The sequence below is a fragment of the Neodiprion virginianus genome, chromosome 2 (genome assembly GCF_021901495.1).
Source record: "Neodiprion virginianus isolate iyNeoVirg1 chromosome 2, iyNeoVirg1.1, whole genome shotgun sequence".
In the NCBI taxonomy this organism is placed as follows: Eukaryota; Metazoa; Arthropoda; class Insecta; order Hymenoptera; family Diprionidae; genus Neodiprion; species Neodiprion virginianus.
The window spans coordinates 33,388,925-33,408,858 of NC_060878.1; the positions used below are offsets into that span (position 1 = coordinate 33,388,925).

The 19,934-nt window shown below is 41.9% G+C and overlaps 1 protein-coding gene across 10 annotated transcripts in view; it reads right to left on the reverse strand.

The window, feature by feature from the left end:
* The window catches only part of LOC124297294 (TLD domain-containing protein 2), an 80,305-nt gene that overhangs the window by 31,881 nt on the left and 28,490 nt on the right, over positions 1-19,934 (reverse strand). For 3 of the 10 annotated variants that reach the window (XM_046748173.1, XM_046748170.1, XM_046748169.1), the window contains exon 1: positions 8,009-9,955. The exons of 3 other annotated variants lie outside the window; for them this stretch is intronic. In XM_046748173.1, coding sequence (XP_046604129.1) covers positions 8,009-8,685 — 677 coding nt within the window. In that variant the 5' untranslated portion in view covers positions 8,686-9,955. Of the gene's footprint in view, positions 1-8,008; positions 9,956-19,934 lie in introns of those variants that run through there. 4 more of the 10 variants (XM_046748176.1, XM_046748174.1, XM_046748171.1 and 1 more) reach the window with 3 other exon arrangements.

The following is a 19,934-nucleotide window of genomic DNA, read 5'->3' on the forward strand; positions in this document are numbered from 1 at the left end:
GACTATGGCTCGCAGACTGCAAACAACCACCCATATGGTGTACCTTATAGAAATTTTATTCGCTACGTCGCGTCGTCTGTTGCGTCGCAAACGTTGCACACGTAGATTATTATACCCATACGTACACACGTGTCCAGATTTGAGTTGGTGTGCCAGCAACTCCCAGCTAAATTCCGATGCTCTCGGCCTGCGGAACGTGGCTCGAATTTAACAGCTGATATATACACCTAACTACACACGTACATCTACCATACGTACGTACGTACCCCGGATGGCAACGTCGCGCAATGGCGTTGCGACACTGTACATACATGCGGACATACGCGGATAGATAGCTGTACGTATTTACGCGGTAAGTACGTACAATGCGTGCCCGCTTACAGCGTAAGTAACGCAGCGTTATTTCTGAGCTTTTTCTGAAAGCGCGTCACGAGGTATGTACCTACATACATACTCGATTACACGCCGGCTGGTTTCCTATCGCCAAGAAGAGAATAACAAGAAAATCTCTAAAATTGGGTCGCACTGCGGCCTGTCGCTCGATATCGCTCGAGACGCTTCGCCGACTCGTTGCATGTCGGTAAAAGTTGGAAATATGTAACGACAAGGTCTAACGAAGAGGCAACAATTTTTAAAAGTATCCTTCTTTTCTTCTTTTTTTTTCGTCTCAACGAATTGCACAGCGGCATTCTTTCGTTGTGCTACACTCGCGGCAGGAATTGTTTAACCACATAATTGTGAAGATGAACGATATTTCATTTCATTACTGACGCACGGAGAGAGGGAATAAGAGAGATGGAAAAAAGAATTCGCAGATAACGCGAAAAACGGTTGCAGTCACAAAAGCCGTATAGAAATTTGTAATACGTATCTAAAATTCTTGGTAAAATTCTACAGTCCGGAACTGCAGTTGGAGAATTTTATCCTGGAATGTTAATGTTTTTCGTCAAGATTAATGACTGCACAATCTTGAAACCATGACTGCATAGAAAACTCTAATACCTAAGGGACCCGACTAAAAAATTTACAATTCGTGTAAACGTAAGATTTGACTGTAGATTGATTTCCAGTTTTAAAACATCCGCGGAAGACTTGAAAAATTTAAATCTCAATTTTCTCACGCGCTTTATACCTTGAAGATTAGTATCTTCATAGGTATGAAAATAAATTTCTGCAGTGCAATTATAGTATCTTTTTACAATCATGACTGGGTCGTACGATCACTTTTCAACTCAAAGAGAGCGACTTACTGTACGCAAAAACTAGTGAAAGCAAAGTTTAAACGCTCTTCTTGATGCCGAGAATAAAGTAAATGGTACGCGTACCTACGATACATGTATAATTAAACGATGATAGAATAGAACGTTTAAAAAAACTTGTTCAACGTCAAGCATTATTCTATCCAACATTTAGCAGACCAATTCATCAGAATTTGAAATTTCCCACAATAATATACATGTATACGTACGTTGATAAAATGACGAACATGTATAGATATAATCTAACGAATACGAAGAATATATTTTCGCAATAAAATTCGTTGATGCGCGTGACAGACAAAGTCCCAATTTTTGTAACGAAACAAAACGTCGCGCACAACGCTCCGCGATATACGATTGCATAGGTTTAAAATCGATTCGCTATGGTGCAGGTCCGATATCATAGGCGAGAAATCGTGAGGCATCTCACGTAGGCACGTTTTATACGTACGAGTACGTATGTACGCATATATACACATGTGACTCGAGCGTGTGCGCGATACTCCATAGAAATTATTACATGTTTCATCGTCCGAAGAGCGAAGTAACCGAACAACCTCCGCCCCGTGGCCGCTTACTAGCGCAGCAAGCGGCGAATGAATGCGCGCAGCGGATTCGTTGCGTCGGAGAAAGGTAGGTGGATCGAACGATAGATCGATCTACAGCGATCCCACGCCCGAACGTCGAACCAAAGGCCTCGTCCCCGTCCCCTTCAGTGGGTCAATGTCAGCTCCGGGGCGAGCGGTCCATGATATCCGATATTATGCTTATCCTACTCCGGAGGAGGGTCGATAAGAGCTACGAACAACGACGCGGTGTTCGGTATTTGGCATTTACGCGGTTCGAGTCAGTAGCGTTACTTTAACGATACGCGTTAGAAAAATTCATTTAGTAAATCGTGACAAAGCAAACCTGTTGATATTAGTTCGAAAAGCCAACGATTTTTTCCATCATGTTTCGTTATGCTAACGTTACCAACTTCGGTCTCGTTAGTATTCAACACCCTATTATTCACCCTTACTTCTATTATCTCGAGTACGATGGTATTGAAGCTTTTCATCGATCACTGTATTACGGACTGCACGGCGAAACGAATGATCTGCAAATCCTGCGACGATGCGACCAATTTTTTTCCTAGTTCCGATACAACGATGCAGAAGCTGGCAGCGCGAATTAGCGGCCAAATGTTTTCATGTTCATTCGAATAAGGTGATAAAGTTCGACAATCAAAATTTTGTGAAATACCTTGAACCCCCGAAACTTTCGTACAATCATGAGGATAAAATTGAACTACATTGTTTTTATTTCCAAAAAGTTTAAAACGTTTGGCTGCTAACTCTGGCTTCTAGCTCCAGCTTCATTCCGCATCAGATTATACCTGTGCGGTATAATCGCGACCTCTGCCAAGGACCACGAGGATTAATTTCGCCAACCTTGACCCGAATAGGGTCACTGACCCCAAATCGCGTATGCGTGCGGAATAGACGTACAAGAATACAGTGATACGATTCTTGGATCTTAGAAATTACATTTTACCCGACTGTACGTAGGTACGTATAATAAACATGATGTGTAAGAGTTGCGTACCAATGTGCAACATTTTCTCCATATGCATATAGGAATAAGGCTAGAGCCACGTCCGGAAAGAATTATATTCGTAGTTTTGATGGATACATCGATCCGTGCGAAATAATGAAAGTAAACAAAAAAGAAAAAAAGAAAAAAATTTCGGAAGGTTATATTACACAGACGGACTTTCATCGTCGTTCAATGACGTCGGGTTCCACTGGCCAATGAAACGAATCCGTGGGCGTGCAGCGAGTTCAATTATCGAATTGTTCCGTCCGCGCCACCTCTGACGAACCCCGATTCATTGCATTGGCGTTTGCATGCTAAATATTGCGAATATGCATAATAAAATAGTTTTCAAGAATCGCAAAATTAAGAGGAAAACGATAGTTAGCATTCTTCTCAGAAATTTATACCGCGACGTGTGCTAATTTCAAGTTCAATTCGTCTCTTCTGACACAGTCGTTGTAGTCGTTGCGCCGGCGACTACTCAATTTCGCTCGACTCTTCCTTCTATACACGCGTATATACATGTATTAAAATTATGCGCACAAATTGGCAATATGTGTATACCATAAATATAAATCGGGATTTCCCGGCGACGGACGAGACATGACTGAAAGCGTACGTACGCAGTAACTATCAAATCGGAATAGTAGGCAATAGAATAAATAGTCGCGAAAGAACAAGAACAAGATTTAAAAAAAAAAAAAAAAAAAAAAAAAAAAAAAAAAAAAAAAAAAAAAAAAAAAAAACACCCTATAAAAAATGTTGATTCACAAATATTTACAGCGTACGCCGTATCACCGCCGCTGTTTACAACTCAGAACAATACATGAACATCACACGCATATGCCTGCACATAATCGATGTTCCTTGAAGTTGAATTCGACGATTTACATTCACGTACCTCAATTTACAAGGTAATTCTAAATTCCCGTGATTTGATTGAATTTCGCGAAGAATTGCTTCAAGAATATTTCGTGATTCATTGTGCAACACAACGATGATATACCAGCTCTCAAAGCGCCAAGGATACTCTCGCCCGCGGAACTACCTGCTTTGTACGAGAGAACCACAACAGCCAGTCTACCATGCCACGGTTATAGGATACGACTCGTCGCGCGTGTTACACCCGACGCGGACAAACGTCACGTAGGTACTCCTCCTAGGTAATAATGACTTGGATCATCGGCAGCGTCGCTGACCTCCGACGTATACATCCGCATGGGCGTCGTCGCATCGCTCTCGCATAGCTAAGTGCCCGACACACTCGGTATATGGTCATGTATTTGCCCGGGCCTCGGATCGCCTTATCGATACGGGCGACGAATCGCTCGGATAATCACCAGGTATATCATATACGGCATAGTTGATGCACGTTCGGTATTCCAATCGCGCATTTTTGCCGCGATCAACCGTATGGATTTCCTGCTTCCCCCCTCCCCTCCCCCCCGTGCCACTGGCCCAAACGGTTCGACCCTCTTCGCCATCCGCGAAGCGTTATACCGTATAACATTTAATGTAACAACGTGTAACGTAACCTTCGGTGTAACAGAAACGTCTGCTGGATTCTTCTCTCGCATATCTGTAACGCGTGCTTGACACGCGAGTCGATTACATGCACGTACATCAACATCGATTGTTTCTCGTTGTTCCTGGTTTTTGTTCTTACAATTGATTGGGAAAAAGGAGACAATCGGACGCGAGAGGAGTGAAAATTATTGGAAGACACGGCCTCCGCGCTGCTGCTGCAGCCGCTGTTTATCGTCGTCGGTATGTTGCATGTATGTACGGTGCATCGGGGGACGGGGGAAGAGGGGAGGATGCGATCGTTATTACACGCACCGTAATGTACGTTGTGTACATAAACGCGAATATTATTATACTGCAGTGCACCGCGTGCTGCGGATGAAACGTAAATACGCCCGTGCAGATGTTCGACGTGTAACTCGCGATGATGATACGCGTCTGTTTTTATAACCGCATATTTTGACGAAGCGTATCAGTGGGCAGTCTACCTGCCCTGCGATAACTGATCAATCGGATAAATAAACATATATTTTCAATCTTACGACTCGTATATGAATTTATGCGCCACCGAAGCGAGCGATTCGTGATGCTGCGAGAAATTTTATCCATCCATACGCTTATACACTCATGCATCTTCGCTGATTTGTACACACATGTATACACATGTGTTACATACATGTGTGTATAAATTGCTATTATACGTATAGACATGTGTATCAGACTGGGCCAAAAAAAACGAAGAATTTTTGTTTTTAATGGTACTGTAAAAACATTGTTTATGACGACAAATAAAAATTATCCTTAAAGTTTGAGCCCTTAATATTAATATAATGTGTATAATAACAAGTGATAATGGTTTTACCGAGACGGTGCAGAACAATTTATAACAAATTTAGCGTTTCCGTACCGTTTTGCCCGTCTCTCGCATGAGACGAATTAAGTTACAAATTGATACGACCTTGCCGGCGATTATATACCTAACAAAGTGCAGCACAATGTTTCTGCACATCGAACGCGACCGGATTCAAGTCTCCGGTCTTTTTACCCCGGTAGAATGGTTTCGTTGTTTGAAAAGAAATTGGCGAAAATTAGAGTGAAGAGGGAAGTCGGTGAGACGGAGGAAAATTCAAGCTCAATGAAACAACATTTATCGGTGATGTGTGAATATAAAATTAACCGTGGAATCATGATTCAAATATTTCAGATTTAACCGTTGTACAGGTTCGATTTATCGATCGGCGATATCTCTGTCGTAGTGGTGATAAGCAAAAATTTGGTATAAAGATCGAAGAAGCTTCATTAGCGGTGAAAAAAATCAAGCAACGGTGAACACTTGTCAAACACGAAAGATCGATTTGAAAGCCCAATATCATTCGACGACAACCGAGTCACTTTGCTGCTGACAAATTATCTTACCTGCAATTTTGTAAATGACAGGGCTTATTGATTGATAATGTATTATCTAAAATAAGTTTCATTAAGCCTGCATTAACCTTGACTCATATATCGCAACAGACGACTGTTTTGCGCGTCGTCTCTAAAACGTCGGTTATCGCTTTCGAGCATTGATAAATGCGTATCGAAGAATACACGGATTATACGTGAACTTTGTGATTTGAACGAAGGAAAAAAAGGATCGCACGTACTGCTGCGTTATATGAACGAGTGAAACATCATCGGTCATTATTTAAATGAACAATTTCATCCAAATCGGAGTAATACGGATCACGAAATTGGAACTAGGCGAAAACGCCATCGGTTACTTTGACGAACTTTTGTCAACCAATGACACGTGTAACGATATAATCGAGAATCGAGATGTTCCATACGATTCTAAAAACAGTACTAAACGAATCTGTGAATCTAATCCCAATTTGATTATTCTATACTGATTTTGCCCACCTGTCGATAAAACGATTTTTTTCAACTTTTGAAACGCCTACTTGCAGTACGTGACCGAATCGGAATCTGCGCACCTTCGCAGTTTCTGATAGTGAATTTGGTCTGAAAATCCGTCTTAGTCTCTTCGGCCGGAGTGGAATTCTTTGGAGGCTTTATAGGAGCCGTTCTCCGTTATCGAATACGGGATCAATTCGAAAACCGAGGCCTTTGATTCCGCACGCCCTCGGCCATCTAGGCTAACCAACACAACGATCTGAATCTGGTACGGCAGCATGCTAGCCTTGTTGTTGTGTTCGAGTCTCCATAACGCGAGAAGTTGTTGTACCTTACCAACTCACTCACTCACTCACGAACCAACCTACTCTCTTGCAAGTCGGACGAATACGGTCGACCTCTTTACTCTTTCAAGAGAGTGCCGGCCTGGCAAAACGGGTTGCAGCAGCACAAAGTGGGCAGCAGCAGCAGCAACAGGGGACAGCGACCAGCCTTGGTTAGCGGCGTCGAGTTGCGTTCGCGCGAGTTGATGCGAGTTTTTTAACTTTACTTACTCGCGGAGCGAGTAAAAGTGAAAGAGACCGGCGTGTATACCTTCGTGCATACATTACAGAGGTATACAAATATACATAGATATACGAGTTGTACGTATGCGTACGGACGAGGAGTTGACAACGCGAGACCGACTACCTTTCACGTTGACAATGAATCGTGCGTCTTACGATTAGACATAGACGTTAGACATACTTGCGGTGACATGAGCCGCTGAGCTGCGTTTACCCTTCGCCTAATATTATCCGCGCGTATTAACATTATCGCAATGTCGGCAAGGCCGGTGATCACGCGACGAATGGTTCCATCTCCCTCTCTCCAATTGTTCGGGTGAAATGAACCCAAAAACTCGAGATTCTACTTGGTACCTTCCATTGGAGTGGGGGAAGAGTGCTCTTCTCGAGTTTACGGTCTAACGTATAGTTACAACGACATTCTCGAAAGAATCTTACAAACCTCGAGAGTATTCTCGTGCGCAATGTTATTTAAACAAGCGTGTAATCTATCATCGAACAATTAATCAGCAAGTATGTTGCGTATACCCTACACCCAGCGTCACGATTACACGTGCATGGAAAGAGATAAAGCGGCCGGGCGAGCACGCGAGCTGTTTTCAAAACATAATAATCTCCGGCATCGATTTGACCGATCGTCGCACGATGCATCATGACTCGCGTTGCTCTCTTCCATGAGCCGAGTATAAAGATAATCGAGCATAAAAATTACTCGCGTTACGACGTGTAACCGGACACACGCGGTTTCTCTACGAGCGGCCGGCCACCGCTGCAACAGCAGCAACAACGTCGTCGTCGTCGTGGTCGGGGAGACGCGGTCCGTTACCTGAACCTTGTCGGTGTTGAGTGTGCTGCCTTCTCCTTCAGGTACTTGAATCTCTCGAATATTTCTTGCCCGCAGTACTGCAGGAGTAAAAGGAGGAGAGAGAAAGACTCGACGACGATGGTTCCGCAACGGTACAAAACCGAGAGAGAAAGAAAGAACAAAGAGAAAGAGAGAGAGAGAAACACCGACTCGCGTGCCGCTTGATCGCTGTTCGGGCCGTCGAGTTGTCGTCAGTTCCGGTAAAACGGTAATAAATAAAAAAAGAAAAACCGCACACAAGATAAATGAAAGAAGGGGAAATAAGAGAAACTAGATTAAGCCTGCAAGTATGTGACCGTAACCGGCGAGGCGTTTTCTACCTGCTGTTTGTCTCCGTGGCGAATATGTTCCACCAGGATGCTCTCTTTTGCCGAACGTTATAAACACCCTCGGGGCTGCTTCCGGTCTGCGGCGGTACGTTCGTAACGCCCTTCCTCCGCTTCCGTTCGAGCTTTGGAGGTTTGGCGAGGGGATGCCATGACCTTCGCCGGCCCTTCTGGTCCTTCGCTTCCGGTTCCGCGACCTCGATTTCGGTTTCCGCCGCGACGTTAGCAGCCGCGTCGTCGTTCTCCGTTGACGGATTGTTACTTTCCTCGGGAAGCTCGTCGGACACGTAGAATACCGAACCTCGACGGTTGTCGTCGCTGCTCCGTCGCTTCTCCCCCTTGACGACGACGGCGACTTCGTCTCCCGGCGGAGGTTTCTTCTCCCTGTCCTCGAAGAGGCTGCCGCGTCTCGCCCGTTGAAAAAGGCTGTCGCGTCGTGCCCTGAGATCGTCCAAAACGCTGTGACGACGCCCCCGATTTTCGCTTTTCTCCCTGCCGCCCCTCGGCGGTGGCAAAGGCGGCGGTCCTACGTCGTCGACGGCCTGGACGAAGGATCGCTCGATAAGCGAGGGTATCGAGTCCGCTGACGAGGCGAACTTTACCGAGTTTCGATGATTGTTGTTCTGGTGATGCAGGCTGGCGTTATCCGTGATGTAGACTTTGCTCTCCATCGCGCCTTCTCACGCTAAGTTATCGCAAGTGGATTCGTTACACGCAGCTTACAGTTTCGCTCGACTTTTCTTTCGCCTTTCTTTGTCAATTAATTTCTTCTTCTCTAACTTATTTATTTTTTGTACTCTCTTACCAACCCGCCAAACATTCGCACACACGCACGTAAGCACAAAACACACACGCGCGCACACTCGGCGCACAATTTAGCGACGGCCTTTGACGGTTATCACCATCGTCGTTATCGTCGCTGTTCGTCTGGCTCGTCTCTCTTCTTTTCATCAAGATCCCTCCTCACTCGTCTAATGCGCAACTTCGCAGGTTATTGTACCCCTGCGATTTCCTCACTGCGCATCGAATATCATATTCCTTCCTCGGCGGAACGTTTTATAACAACCGGGGTAATTCCTCCGGGGTTCGTATAACAGCAGAGTGTGCTACGCGCGTAAACAACAAAAACTATAGTCACTCGTGAAAATAATGGTTTTATGTTACACTCTCCCCTTCTTTGCAACCTCCACCTCCTCCTCCTCCTCCTCCTCCTCCCCGTTAGAGCGTTGTTGCAATATCTCTTTCACGATTCACTTTACAACTTGACTCTTCTTACATTATCGTCATTATTACTATATATCGCTTGTATTACGATTACTTTATTTTCACACAACCGATAGCTGCGAGAACGAGAGACTGAGAGAGAACTGACCGAGTGAGTTGACTGACTGCCACTCCGCAGCCGCTGTCGTTGCCGCACACTTTCACCGGCAAATATTTCTCTCGAACGTAGATACGCAGGATACGTCTCCGTATTCAATTGCACACATGTGTCCTCCCGCCTGGGTGTGGGTACGTGAATGCAGTGCGTGCGGCATAAATTCTTCAGAAACGCATTTCCCTATACTTGCGGTTCGTTCACTCTCTTTGCGGGGGGTTAAACGGTAGACCCGCTTCGAGTGGTACGAACAAGTTCAAGTCCGATTCCTCTGGACCGGCGCCCTGCATGTCACCCTGGTTATGAGGTGCAGCAGCGTTTCGAGTAAATGTTACCAACGACACGTCAGTTTTATTCGTGCACAAAACACACCGCACCGCGCACTTTTCGTTTTTTATTGTTTCAAATTTCCGCGAGTTTGCTTCGTTTTATTTTGTTCATCTCCTCTCGTACTTCCAGAAATCGTTACATCCGCCGTCAGTCCCGCGAGCGTGAGACTGCTAACGTAAGTGGGGATCGACGCGACTCCCGTACCGGTAAAATACAACCTACTAACCGTCCGCCGTCTGACTCGGCCGTATTTATACGGTGCCCCCGGTGTCTACCGTCTGGCAGCACCCCCACCGTCTTTCGGAGAGTACGTCTCCCGACGCCTTATTCCCCGCAATCCCCGCGATCCCCGCCTACCACTCTTGTAGCCGTCTTCGCCGTCGTCCGCGGCCCGACGCAACCCGACGAAACGAAACGAAACGAAACTAAACGAAACGAAACGCACCCCGCGATCCATCGAATACTCACACACGGCGCAACGACGTACGTGCGTAATGTTCGATGGGTGAGCGTCTGTAATAACAACATGCAATGAATTATTGGGCAGTTTGAGAGTAAGAAAAGAGAGAAATAGAGAGAGAGAGAGATTAGATAGAACAAGCAATGGCTTCGGTGAAAAGAAAACAAACGAAACGCAAAACTGTGTGAAATTGGGGGCGAAAGGTTGTTTGGTGTTTTTATTTACTTGGCGACGTTTGTGACCGTCGCGGAATCGGCCGTTACTTATCTCGTCAGTGGTTCTCGTCTTCTTCGTGATATAATAGGTATTATACGTAGAATTGCGAGAGATAGATCGAAACGAAAGAGTGGACAATCTTTGTTATGTCGCGGCTGGTTTTGAGGAGCGACAACACCGACGATGAAGCAGAAACACCCAACGACATAATATTACCTATATCGCGGTTATATTCTTGGCGCAGCTGTTGCGCTTATGCATATGCATATGCTGCGTTTTGTGTATTATAATAAATATACGGCGCGAGAATAGGTAAGACGATGTGTGAAGAATAACGTGTGCAATTAAATTCCGACGGACGTAGGATAATATGCCACGTGATATGCCTGCGTGCTGCATATGTAATGTAATGCACATTTTTTGAATTACGCATAAGCCTTGTCGGTTTTTTCTTTTCCTTATTTTTTCTCCATCCTCCGCGGATAGCCGTACAGCCTGTGAATTTTTATACGTACAAGTACTCGCGAATAATATCGTGACACGCGTTTCTCCCGAGGATGAACGGAGCCTCGATTTGTCCGCTTGATTTTAAGATTCTTCAAATTGATGTCTTTCCACGTGTATCTCTGATTTTCGATCACACTCGATCACTGTGCCAAAGTATCGTTTCGATTTGATTAATGGAACAAGGATTAGCGGAGCGGCCGAACTGATGTGTATCTTTTATACGTCGTAGTGTTACACGATCTTTCACCGACCTGCTTGCCAGCTAGGGCTGAGAGAGAAGGGTATTTATTATACTCTGAAATCTGGCAAACGCTACTTCCACGTTACACCGCTATCCAATGTATACATCTATAACACTCTGTATAAGTGCGTCGTAACGCATCAGCAAAAGCTCGTCTTTTATCTCTCTTTATTCTTTTCTGGCAGAAGGCGACGATACGGGGTTCAAACTAAGGTAAATTATCATTATTATTATTTCTTGTTTGTTTCTCTCTGTCTTTTTTTTTTTTTTTTTGAAAGCAATATTATGTTGATTATGCAATGAGCGTAAAGGAGTATAAAAGAGAAAAATTAATAATATCAAGAATTTTGACGGATATGTATATTATCAATATTGCGCGAGCGTGATACATGAAATTTATTTTACAGAACGGTAGACGGTGTATGTTTTTATTTTCTCGTGATGTTATTACTGTCTCGCTTCTCTCTCTCTCCCTCTCTCTCTCTCTCTCTTTCTTTCTCATGCCTGATATAATTTTATTTTCTTCTTTTCCTCAACGTAAATATTTGACACTGTTATATATTACGGCGTCGACGGTGCATATATATGCAGGAATCGGCGGTAAAGTGGAAGATACTCGATGGATATATATACCTATAATGCAAGCGCTATAATAAAGATGTCATTATTTCTAGTAAATATCTCTGATTTATACTCATATTATTTGTATGTGTGTAAGTGCGTGTTTAAAATATTATACATATTACGTCAACCACTTCAGTACGATATCAATAAAAGAATTATATACCCCATGTAGGTGTACAATACATGTATGTAAAATAAAATTTCTAGTATTATAATACAGAGAGTAGGTATAATATATGCATGGATGTACGTACACACATACAATACGAGGCTCGCAGAGAAGCTTGCAGTGTGACGTAGGTATGAAACGTTGAAACTAGAGGAGCATCATGGCTCGTTAAACTAATAAAAAGAAATGACAACGATGACAACAACGAGGATCACGGTTAGAAGAAGGAAGAAGGAAGCAGAAGAAGAAGAAAAATAGGAGAATGAGAAATGAGGAAACAGAAACAAGAAAAGGAGAATGACAATGGGCATTGAAAAATACATCAACACATCGCGAAACCCAAACACGCGCTGATACGCGTACAAATTATGTATAGGCATTGTGTATATTCAAGTATATTTAATGTACATACACATCTATAGGTATATACACAGTGAATTTATAACGATAGAATGATCCGTCGTCTGCTACAGTTGAATGCGCATGCGCTACAATCCGAGAGCAGTTGTTTACCAGGCTGCCAACCGTCATGAACGTAACCTCAAAAATTTCGACAACTGTCGGTGTCGAACACAACTGTCAGCGACAAATGTAAAACTTTTCGAGGTTACGTTCACGACGGTTGGTCAGCCTGGCAAACAACTGCTCTCGTATTGTAGCGCATGCGCATTCAACTGTAGCAGACGACGAACCATTGTAACGTTAGAAGTTCATTCTGTACATACATGCGACATTGTACGTATAGGTATGTATACATATGCATATACTCACGCTTGGGACAGATTGCATTATCGTTTGTAATTGTATCCCCCCTCGGTCCTGTCGTCGATGATACGTAAACAAAAATGTTCGGCGTTTGCCAAAAAGGATTTGAAACTCGTGACCGCGTACAGCCTTGTTTCGACGTCGCCGTCACCTCGGAATGTGTGCCGCGTGTGTCTTTTCTTTTTTTTTATTCCATTATTCCTTTTTGTTAAACGCACGCGAGAGAAGCTGGCAGTAATGTGACGATATCGTAGTTTAAAATATATGTATACTCATCCATGCAACAGGAATTGGATGTATGTACCTGCAGGGTAGAGAATATCTGTTGCATCATCCTGTAACCTGACCGCAAGAATGAACCGCAACTCTGAATAATACATTCGCATTGGCATCTCTGCCATTAATAATAAGTGTGCAGCATGACGGGCGTCAAGAACATTATCCTTATTAACTCGTACAACATACCTATGTACAGAGTGATTACCAATCGACAGAGTGGTCCGTCGTCTGCTGTTGTTTAATGCGCATGCGCTAAAATTCGAGAGCGGTTGTTTGTCAGGATGACCAACCGTAATAAATTCAGATGACAGGTCACCGCCGTGTATGTAACCTTGAAAATTTTCCCAGCTGTCGGTGTTGAACACAACAGACAGTTGGTCGATCTGGCAAGCAACTGGTCTCGGATTGTAGCGCATGTGCATTCAACCGTAGAAGATGACGGGTAATTCTGTCGATAAATAATCATATACATATATATGCTATAAATGCATATGTATACTCTTGAAAAGGATAATGTTTTTTAGTTACCGAAAAACCGGCGTACCGAGAAAAAGTTCGGCTTTCAGATTTTAAAGATGTAACCATCGGAGAACCTTCGTCGAATTTGCAAATTTCCATCCTACAGAGAATTGTTCGCATTCAATGTCGCGGTAAGAAATTACACGTGCTATCAAGTTGCTTGCTCGGCTACCACGGAACGAATACGGAGTATTGAAAAAACGAAAATTGTTGCGATTCGTGCTGCAAGGTAGGTGGTCTTTTCTTTCCGTTTTTTAATATCGCGAATTTCAAAAAATGTATTCATTTTAATTCGACTTAGGTTCTTCCATACGAATCTTCTTATCATGCAAACTTGGTACGAAACTATACATATAGTATATAAGGATTTGCATATATTTTTTATCACGCGCCGTGGAAACTCTGTGACTCAATGCCGTATGATTCTAGCTACATACGCAGATCTGTGATAATACAAGGTTATACTTCTTCTACCAGCAAATATATTTAAAAAAATATGTTTGTTACGGTTAGGGTAATTAAGAAAAACACGGTTTATTGTGACGAGAGACTGTATCACAATATATCTAAATAAACGTGCACCCTATATAGATATATAAACATACGTTTGAGAGATATATATTTCAGAGTAAATCAGACGAGAATGATTGACAATATCTGCAGATTGCGAGGTGGCTTCCCCCCCTCTGTTCCTTCCCCCCCCCCCCCCCCCCCCCTTCTATCGAGCTGTCTGACAATGAGATAAGAATTGCGAACGTGCTCGGAGATTTTCATCGCGGGTTCTTCCTTCTCTCCCCTCTCCGGCATCGGGCACAAGAGAGAAAGGTTGTAAAACCGTCATGTCGGTATATTCTACGCGAATATATTTACGCATCTATATATGTATGTTTTATATGTATAATGTATATAAAAAAAAAACGGCTGCGCGTATATATGTACCAGGGTATCAAACATTTACTACCATGTAACCACGTGGTGGTGGTGGTGGTGGTGGTACTGCTGCTGCTGTTGCTGATGATGATGATGATGACGACGACGATGACAACGATGACGATAAAGTCAAATGAAACAAACAATATGACACGTTTGAAACGGAAAGGCAAAACACATCATCGCAATTCGTGGGCTTTCAATCAAGTTATTATAAACTATAATAATCGAGGAATGGTGATCGGAGGTGATAAAAAACTGCGGCTGCTGCTTTCAGGTTTCACAGTCCGACTGGTCTTTGAAATTGCTGTATCGTTTACGATGTAAAGGGCGGGGGGGGGGGGGAGGGGGTCATTCACCGAAATCACCGAACACGTCTTCGAACCTAAAAATAGACATGACCTGAAATAACATCACGGAATTGCCAGAATAAAATTAATTCGAAATCGGATTAAATCGTCGGAATGTCCAAGTCGCTTGTTGGTCAAACCGTCCGAAATGATTTGATATTATCTGTAAACACTTGTACTGTATTATTAAATATGATACCGCGGAGTGTTAAGAGTCTCTCGACTGGGCGAGAATCGCATCTGGAATAAAAAAAATAATGGAAAAAGTGAGAGAAAAAAAAGTAACTAGTAGCCGATATGATACGGTGGCGTTGATAAATTTAAAAATATAAAGATCTGTGGAGCCCGCGTCCATCTAAAGTTGTGCAATTATTTTTCGCTATTTTTACTCATCTTTTACTCTTTTTCGTTCGCAACGTTTCAATTATCTCGAGGCATGTGACTGGCAAACTGTGTTACATGTGCCTATACGAATATACACATACGTACGTAATGTAAAACTCCTAAATCACTCAATCTCGGTAAGTGGGTGGTGTTTAATATGTTCACGTAATTCGAATGGCAAAAATGCTTTTCGCCTACAACGTCAGGGGCGCAGAATTGACAAAAGAAGAAGGGGGGGGGGGGGGGAAGCCAATATTTTTTTAGACGCACAATTATATTACCTGCTGCATCGTGTTTTATTTCCTTCTTCTTCACATTGTACGTACAGCTGATACGCGAATGTGATTAAAGTTAATAGCGATTCAAATTTAGCCAATAATTATATGCGATGTCCGTCACTTTGAAAAAGTTTTAATTCCCTCAGTGCAGTTGGCATCAACTTTCTTGTTTCTTGTCGTTAAGGAAACAGTGGTTTCGATTAGGCAAAAAATTCGGGTAAAAGTGTAAAAATAAGAGTAAGAGGAGTGAGTAACGAATCGCGCTGGACTCGGGGAGAGGGAGAAACGCCAATAAGTTAAGAACCTTGAAGTTCGTAACGTTGATGTAACGATTTATTTTTAGGAAAAATTATTATTTCGCAATAGTAGAATCGTCTCAAATCGAGTAATCTATTTTTAAACATCAAAGTGTATTTAGTTTTTGAATATTAAACTCCTTTAAAGTCGTTCTAAATTTTCTAAACAATGATTTAAATTTTTTTTTTTGAATTTTTAAAAATATTTCGTTCCACTAACGTTACCAACTTCAATCTGGTATGAATTATTAATCTACGGAAGCACCGCGCACTTGCGGTGCAGCCACGACGATTACGACAATTGTACGCCCTTGGTGCCCCGTAAACGGGATTATGGGGGGCCCCATTCTCGTTGCACACGCACCAAATAGGTACATCCGGCACACCGGCCAGTTTTGACGGTGTCAAGGATATCACCAATTTATCCTCCAGTATAATACATCGCAAGGTATAATTGCGTGTACCTGTAGTAGCGGTTGTTCGGCGTTAGGCAAGTGTACGCGATCGGCGAATATAGTATACGAGGCATTCCACCCCGAACTGACCTACATCTAACCTTCGTCGTCGACGTTTGTTCTTTTTCTTCAAGGACGGTGTAAAGTAGTAGTACAAAAGAAAAGCATACTCTTTAGGCCGTACTTAAAAGTTAAAAAAAAAAAAAAACGCCGATGGTGAGAATCAGACGTAGGTCCGTTTGGTCTCGAATGCGTCATATATATGTGTATATATGCATATATAATTGGACTGATAATCAGCAGTGTAATGTATGTAATACTCTGTGCAAAAAGAGAGTTTCAACGAAGGTGATTTCCTGGCTAACTTCTTTTTCCAAATCGTTTCCAAAAAACATGTTTCAAGAGAAATTTTTTTCATACACCGCTCAACACTTCAATTTTTACAATTTTTACTCGCAATAAGGTTCATATTTTTAGAAAACATGTTAATAATGTAAAAAAACAACCATTTTGCTTTAAGATAAAAATAGCGACCTCTCCTCGACATTTCCCGCGAACGACGAACTCGGACGACGACCTTCGATCGACAACAGCCCATAACTTCGACGTTTTCGCAAAAAATGACTTTAAAACATTTGTAAATGTAATTCAAAATATTCATAAAATAATGTCAAAGTTAGATAAAACTTGAATTATTTTTTTCCACTGAAAAAAATTCATTCTTAATGCGGTTTCCCCCCTTAAAGTATACCAAGGGGTGTTTCGCTGAAGCAAAAATTGACATCACGATTGTATGTTTCATGATTACACTTCCACTTTACAAAGTAATTACGAGAGATTACTCGACGAATAATTTTACTTTGACTAATTGTAAGTAATTACTCACGATTTCTAATATTTCATACGATTTCTCAAGATTACAATGACATTTCGGTAATCCTAAATGATTTCACCGATGCTTACTAATGCAGAATTTTACTTTGATATTACTGATTTCAGGTGTGATTTCGGAGACTACAAAGCGATTTCGAACGATATTGACTGCACCACGATCCCTTGAGTGAAACAAATCCCTTCGTGCAATGATGCGTTACAAAAATTTAATTCATTTACCTATAGGTATAATAAAAATGAAATCGAAGTGTGTAAAAAAACTGGACGTGATTTCGAACACGTATAAGAAACATGAAATCGTCTCGTACAAAGCGAGATCCGCATAATCTAGGAAGTGTTCATGCCGTCGCTGTTCCACTAATTATGCCGTAACGCCGTATTTACGACCAGTGTAGAAAGTCTCCCCGGCATTTGTTTGTAAGGTGTGTTTACGTGTCTGTCCGTAAGGGATATTGCCTCTAACTCATTTCTATCGGCGACGAGCTTACCGCTGCAATTTCTTCCTCGATTAAAATTACACCTAATTTTTAACGCTAAAAATAATTATATCTATATATCATCCGTGTATAATACCTAACGTTGATTCGCATAGTTTGAATAATATTCAATTGCAGAAGGTTACGATTTCTTTTTTCTTTGTTTTTGTTTTTTTTTTCATATAAATATATAAAATTTTTAAACTTTCAGATTTTTTCTCTTCAACTCCGTTTTCGCTTATTCTTCAGGGATCGTTCTGGAACAATTTATCTAGCGCAAGAACACCGCGAAGGTAACTGAGCGACCCAGTTTAACAAAATGCAAATGAATATTGACAGTAATAATAAGGACAGTTTTTGGGATATACGTTACACGTGAGAAAATAAATGAGGAAACGTGATTGTAATTGTTGACTAATGCGTCCTGTCATTATTGAAATTGAGAAACTCGGCCATTCCCTTAAAACCGCTTCCATACCATGCACTGCAAACGTAAAAAACGTAAACAATTTTTTCATTATACTATAATATTAAACAAAACCTTCATTATGATCAAAAATTTAACGGAACGATGACAGTGCCGGATATTGATTGACACATGTGCATGTAAGTTTATCGCGACATTTCATTACGTCATCGAAGAAAAAAAGCAGAAAGTAAACTTGGCAGGAAATTGTGTGTCATATTCTTTTTTCGTTGAATATTTTCTTTGCGCTACATCTGGAAGAAATGAATTGCGCGTAACGTAATTTTATACTTCTACCGAAATTAACTAGCTTCTTCTCCTTCGTCCATTGCCTGCATCTTACATCACGTTTATATTACATATAAAACGCGTATACATGTACCTACAATATAACGTTATAACGAACGAATAAATATTTGTATAATTTTGCACGAAAGAGGAATTTAAATAATCAAAGGATCCAATTTAAAAAAATGTGCTTTACCCCCGTTAATTAAACGAATGAAATTGTTCGAGGTGAATATAAAAAAAGTTTCCTGACGAAAAGCTGAAAAAACAAACTAAAAAGAACAAGTCTCCACATAGCTATAGAGCCAACGAATTACATTTATTCGTTCGATTTAAATGAAACTCCCAAGCAAAGCGGAAATGTCGGCGTAATTTTCTTCTTCTTTTTTCTTTCTTTCGTTATCAATTAATCAGTTTAATTAACGTACCTATATACGATAAAAACGATCGAGAACGACGACCAATTACCTCGATACATTCGGTAGGTAATTATTGAAACAAGTGTCGAGCGGTTGATTATATCACCTAAAATCGTTACACCTCGTGGATAACACAAAAGTTCAAATCGCGGTTCAGCTTCTAAATTACGAACTTTACACACGTAGATCGTAGCTGCATGCCGAAACAGGTACATTGAATATATAATATTACGTGCAACGGCACCGCTCGCCACAGATTCACCGCACAATGACACAAACCTATCAGATATGCAGACACGCGTGGAACGCTGGCATATCTCGAAGTTGCCGCATAGGTTGTAGCTCGAATGTAGGTATCGGCTTTTCTCGTTCCGAACGTTTTCCGACTTGATTGCAGGAGGTAGGCATCAATTATATAACGTAGGCGCCTACCTACGTTAGACGCGAGACCGGAAACTAGGTCGGACTCGAGATTACTGTTTAACTACGACTCGACGCGGTACGTTGAACGTTCCTTTGCATATGGATTACGGAACTTGGGACTCGGTCTTGCAGGCATCCGCGGTGCATTTTCAAGGTACATGATACGATGCCGCTCCTCGATTATACCCGACTCCGTTATACGCGTACCGTGCCGATAACCCGCAATCTTTTCTCCCACGCCTTCGATACGCGGGCTTCTCTGTACTGTTCGTTAAAACGCTGGCAGCGAAAATTTGCTCAATTTTCTCCAGTTCGCGAAGCCGTGCATATACAATTTTATAATTATTTTATTTTCGGTAAAAACTGTACCCGTACGTTCTATCGTAAAGAACGGGAATTGTAAAATGAACGGTAAACTTTTCCCAATACGTTCACGTGTAGGAAAATAATCGGTCTTAAATTTTTTCTGTAAAATAACGAAGGTGAACGTCTATTTTCGATAGACGTCAATTATATTTACCAAAGTCAAAAGTTGAAATATTTGCACATCCAGATGTGCGGAAATATACTCGGTAATTATAATCGTAACAAAATGTGGATATCATGCACACACCGTCACCGAACGATCAGGTTTTAGAGAAAATAGTAAGCACGAATAATTCTGCAGAGGGTGATTTTTTTCAATTTAAAATAATAACGTAGAACGTGGGATGATGTTGGGAGAGAAAATAATTGTTACTAAACAATACGTAACGGTTTTCAAAAGCGAGATT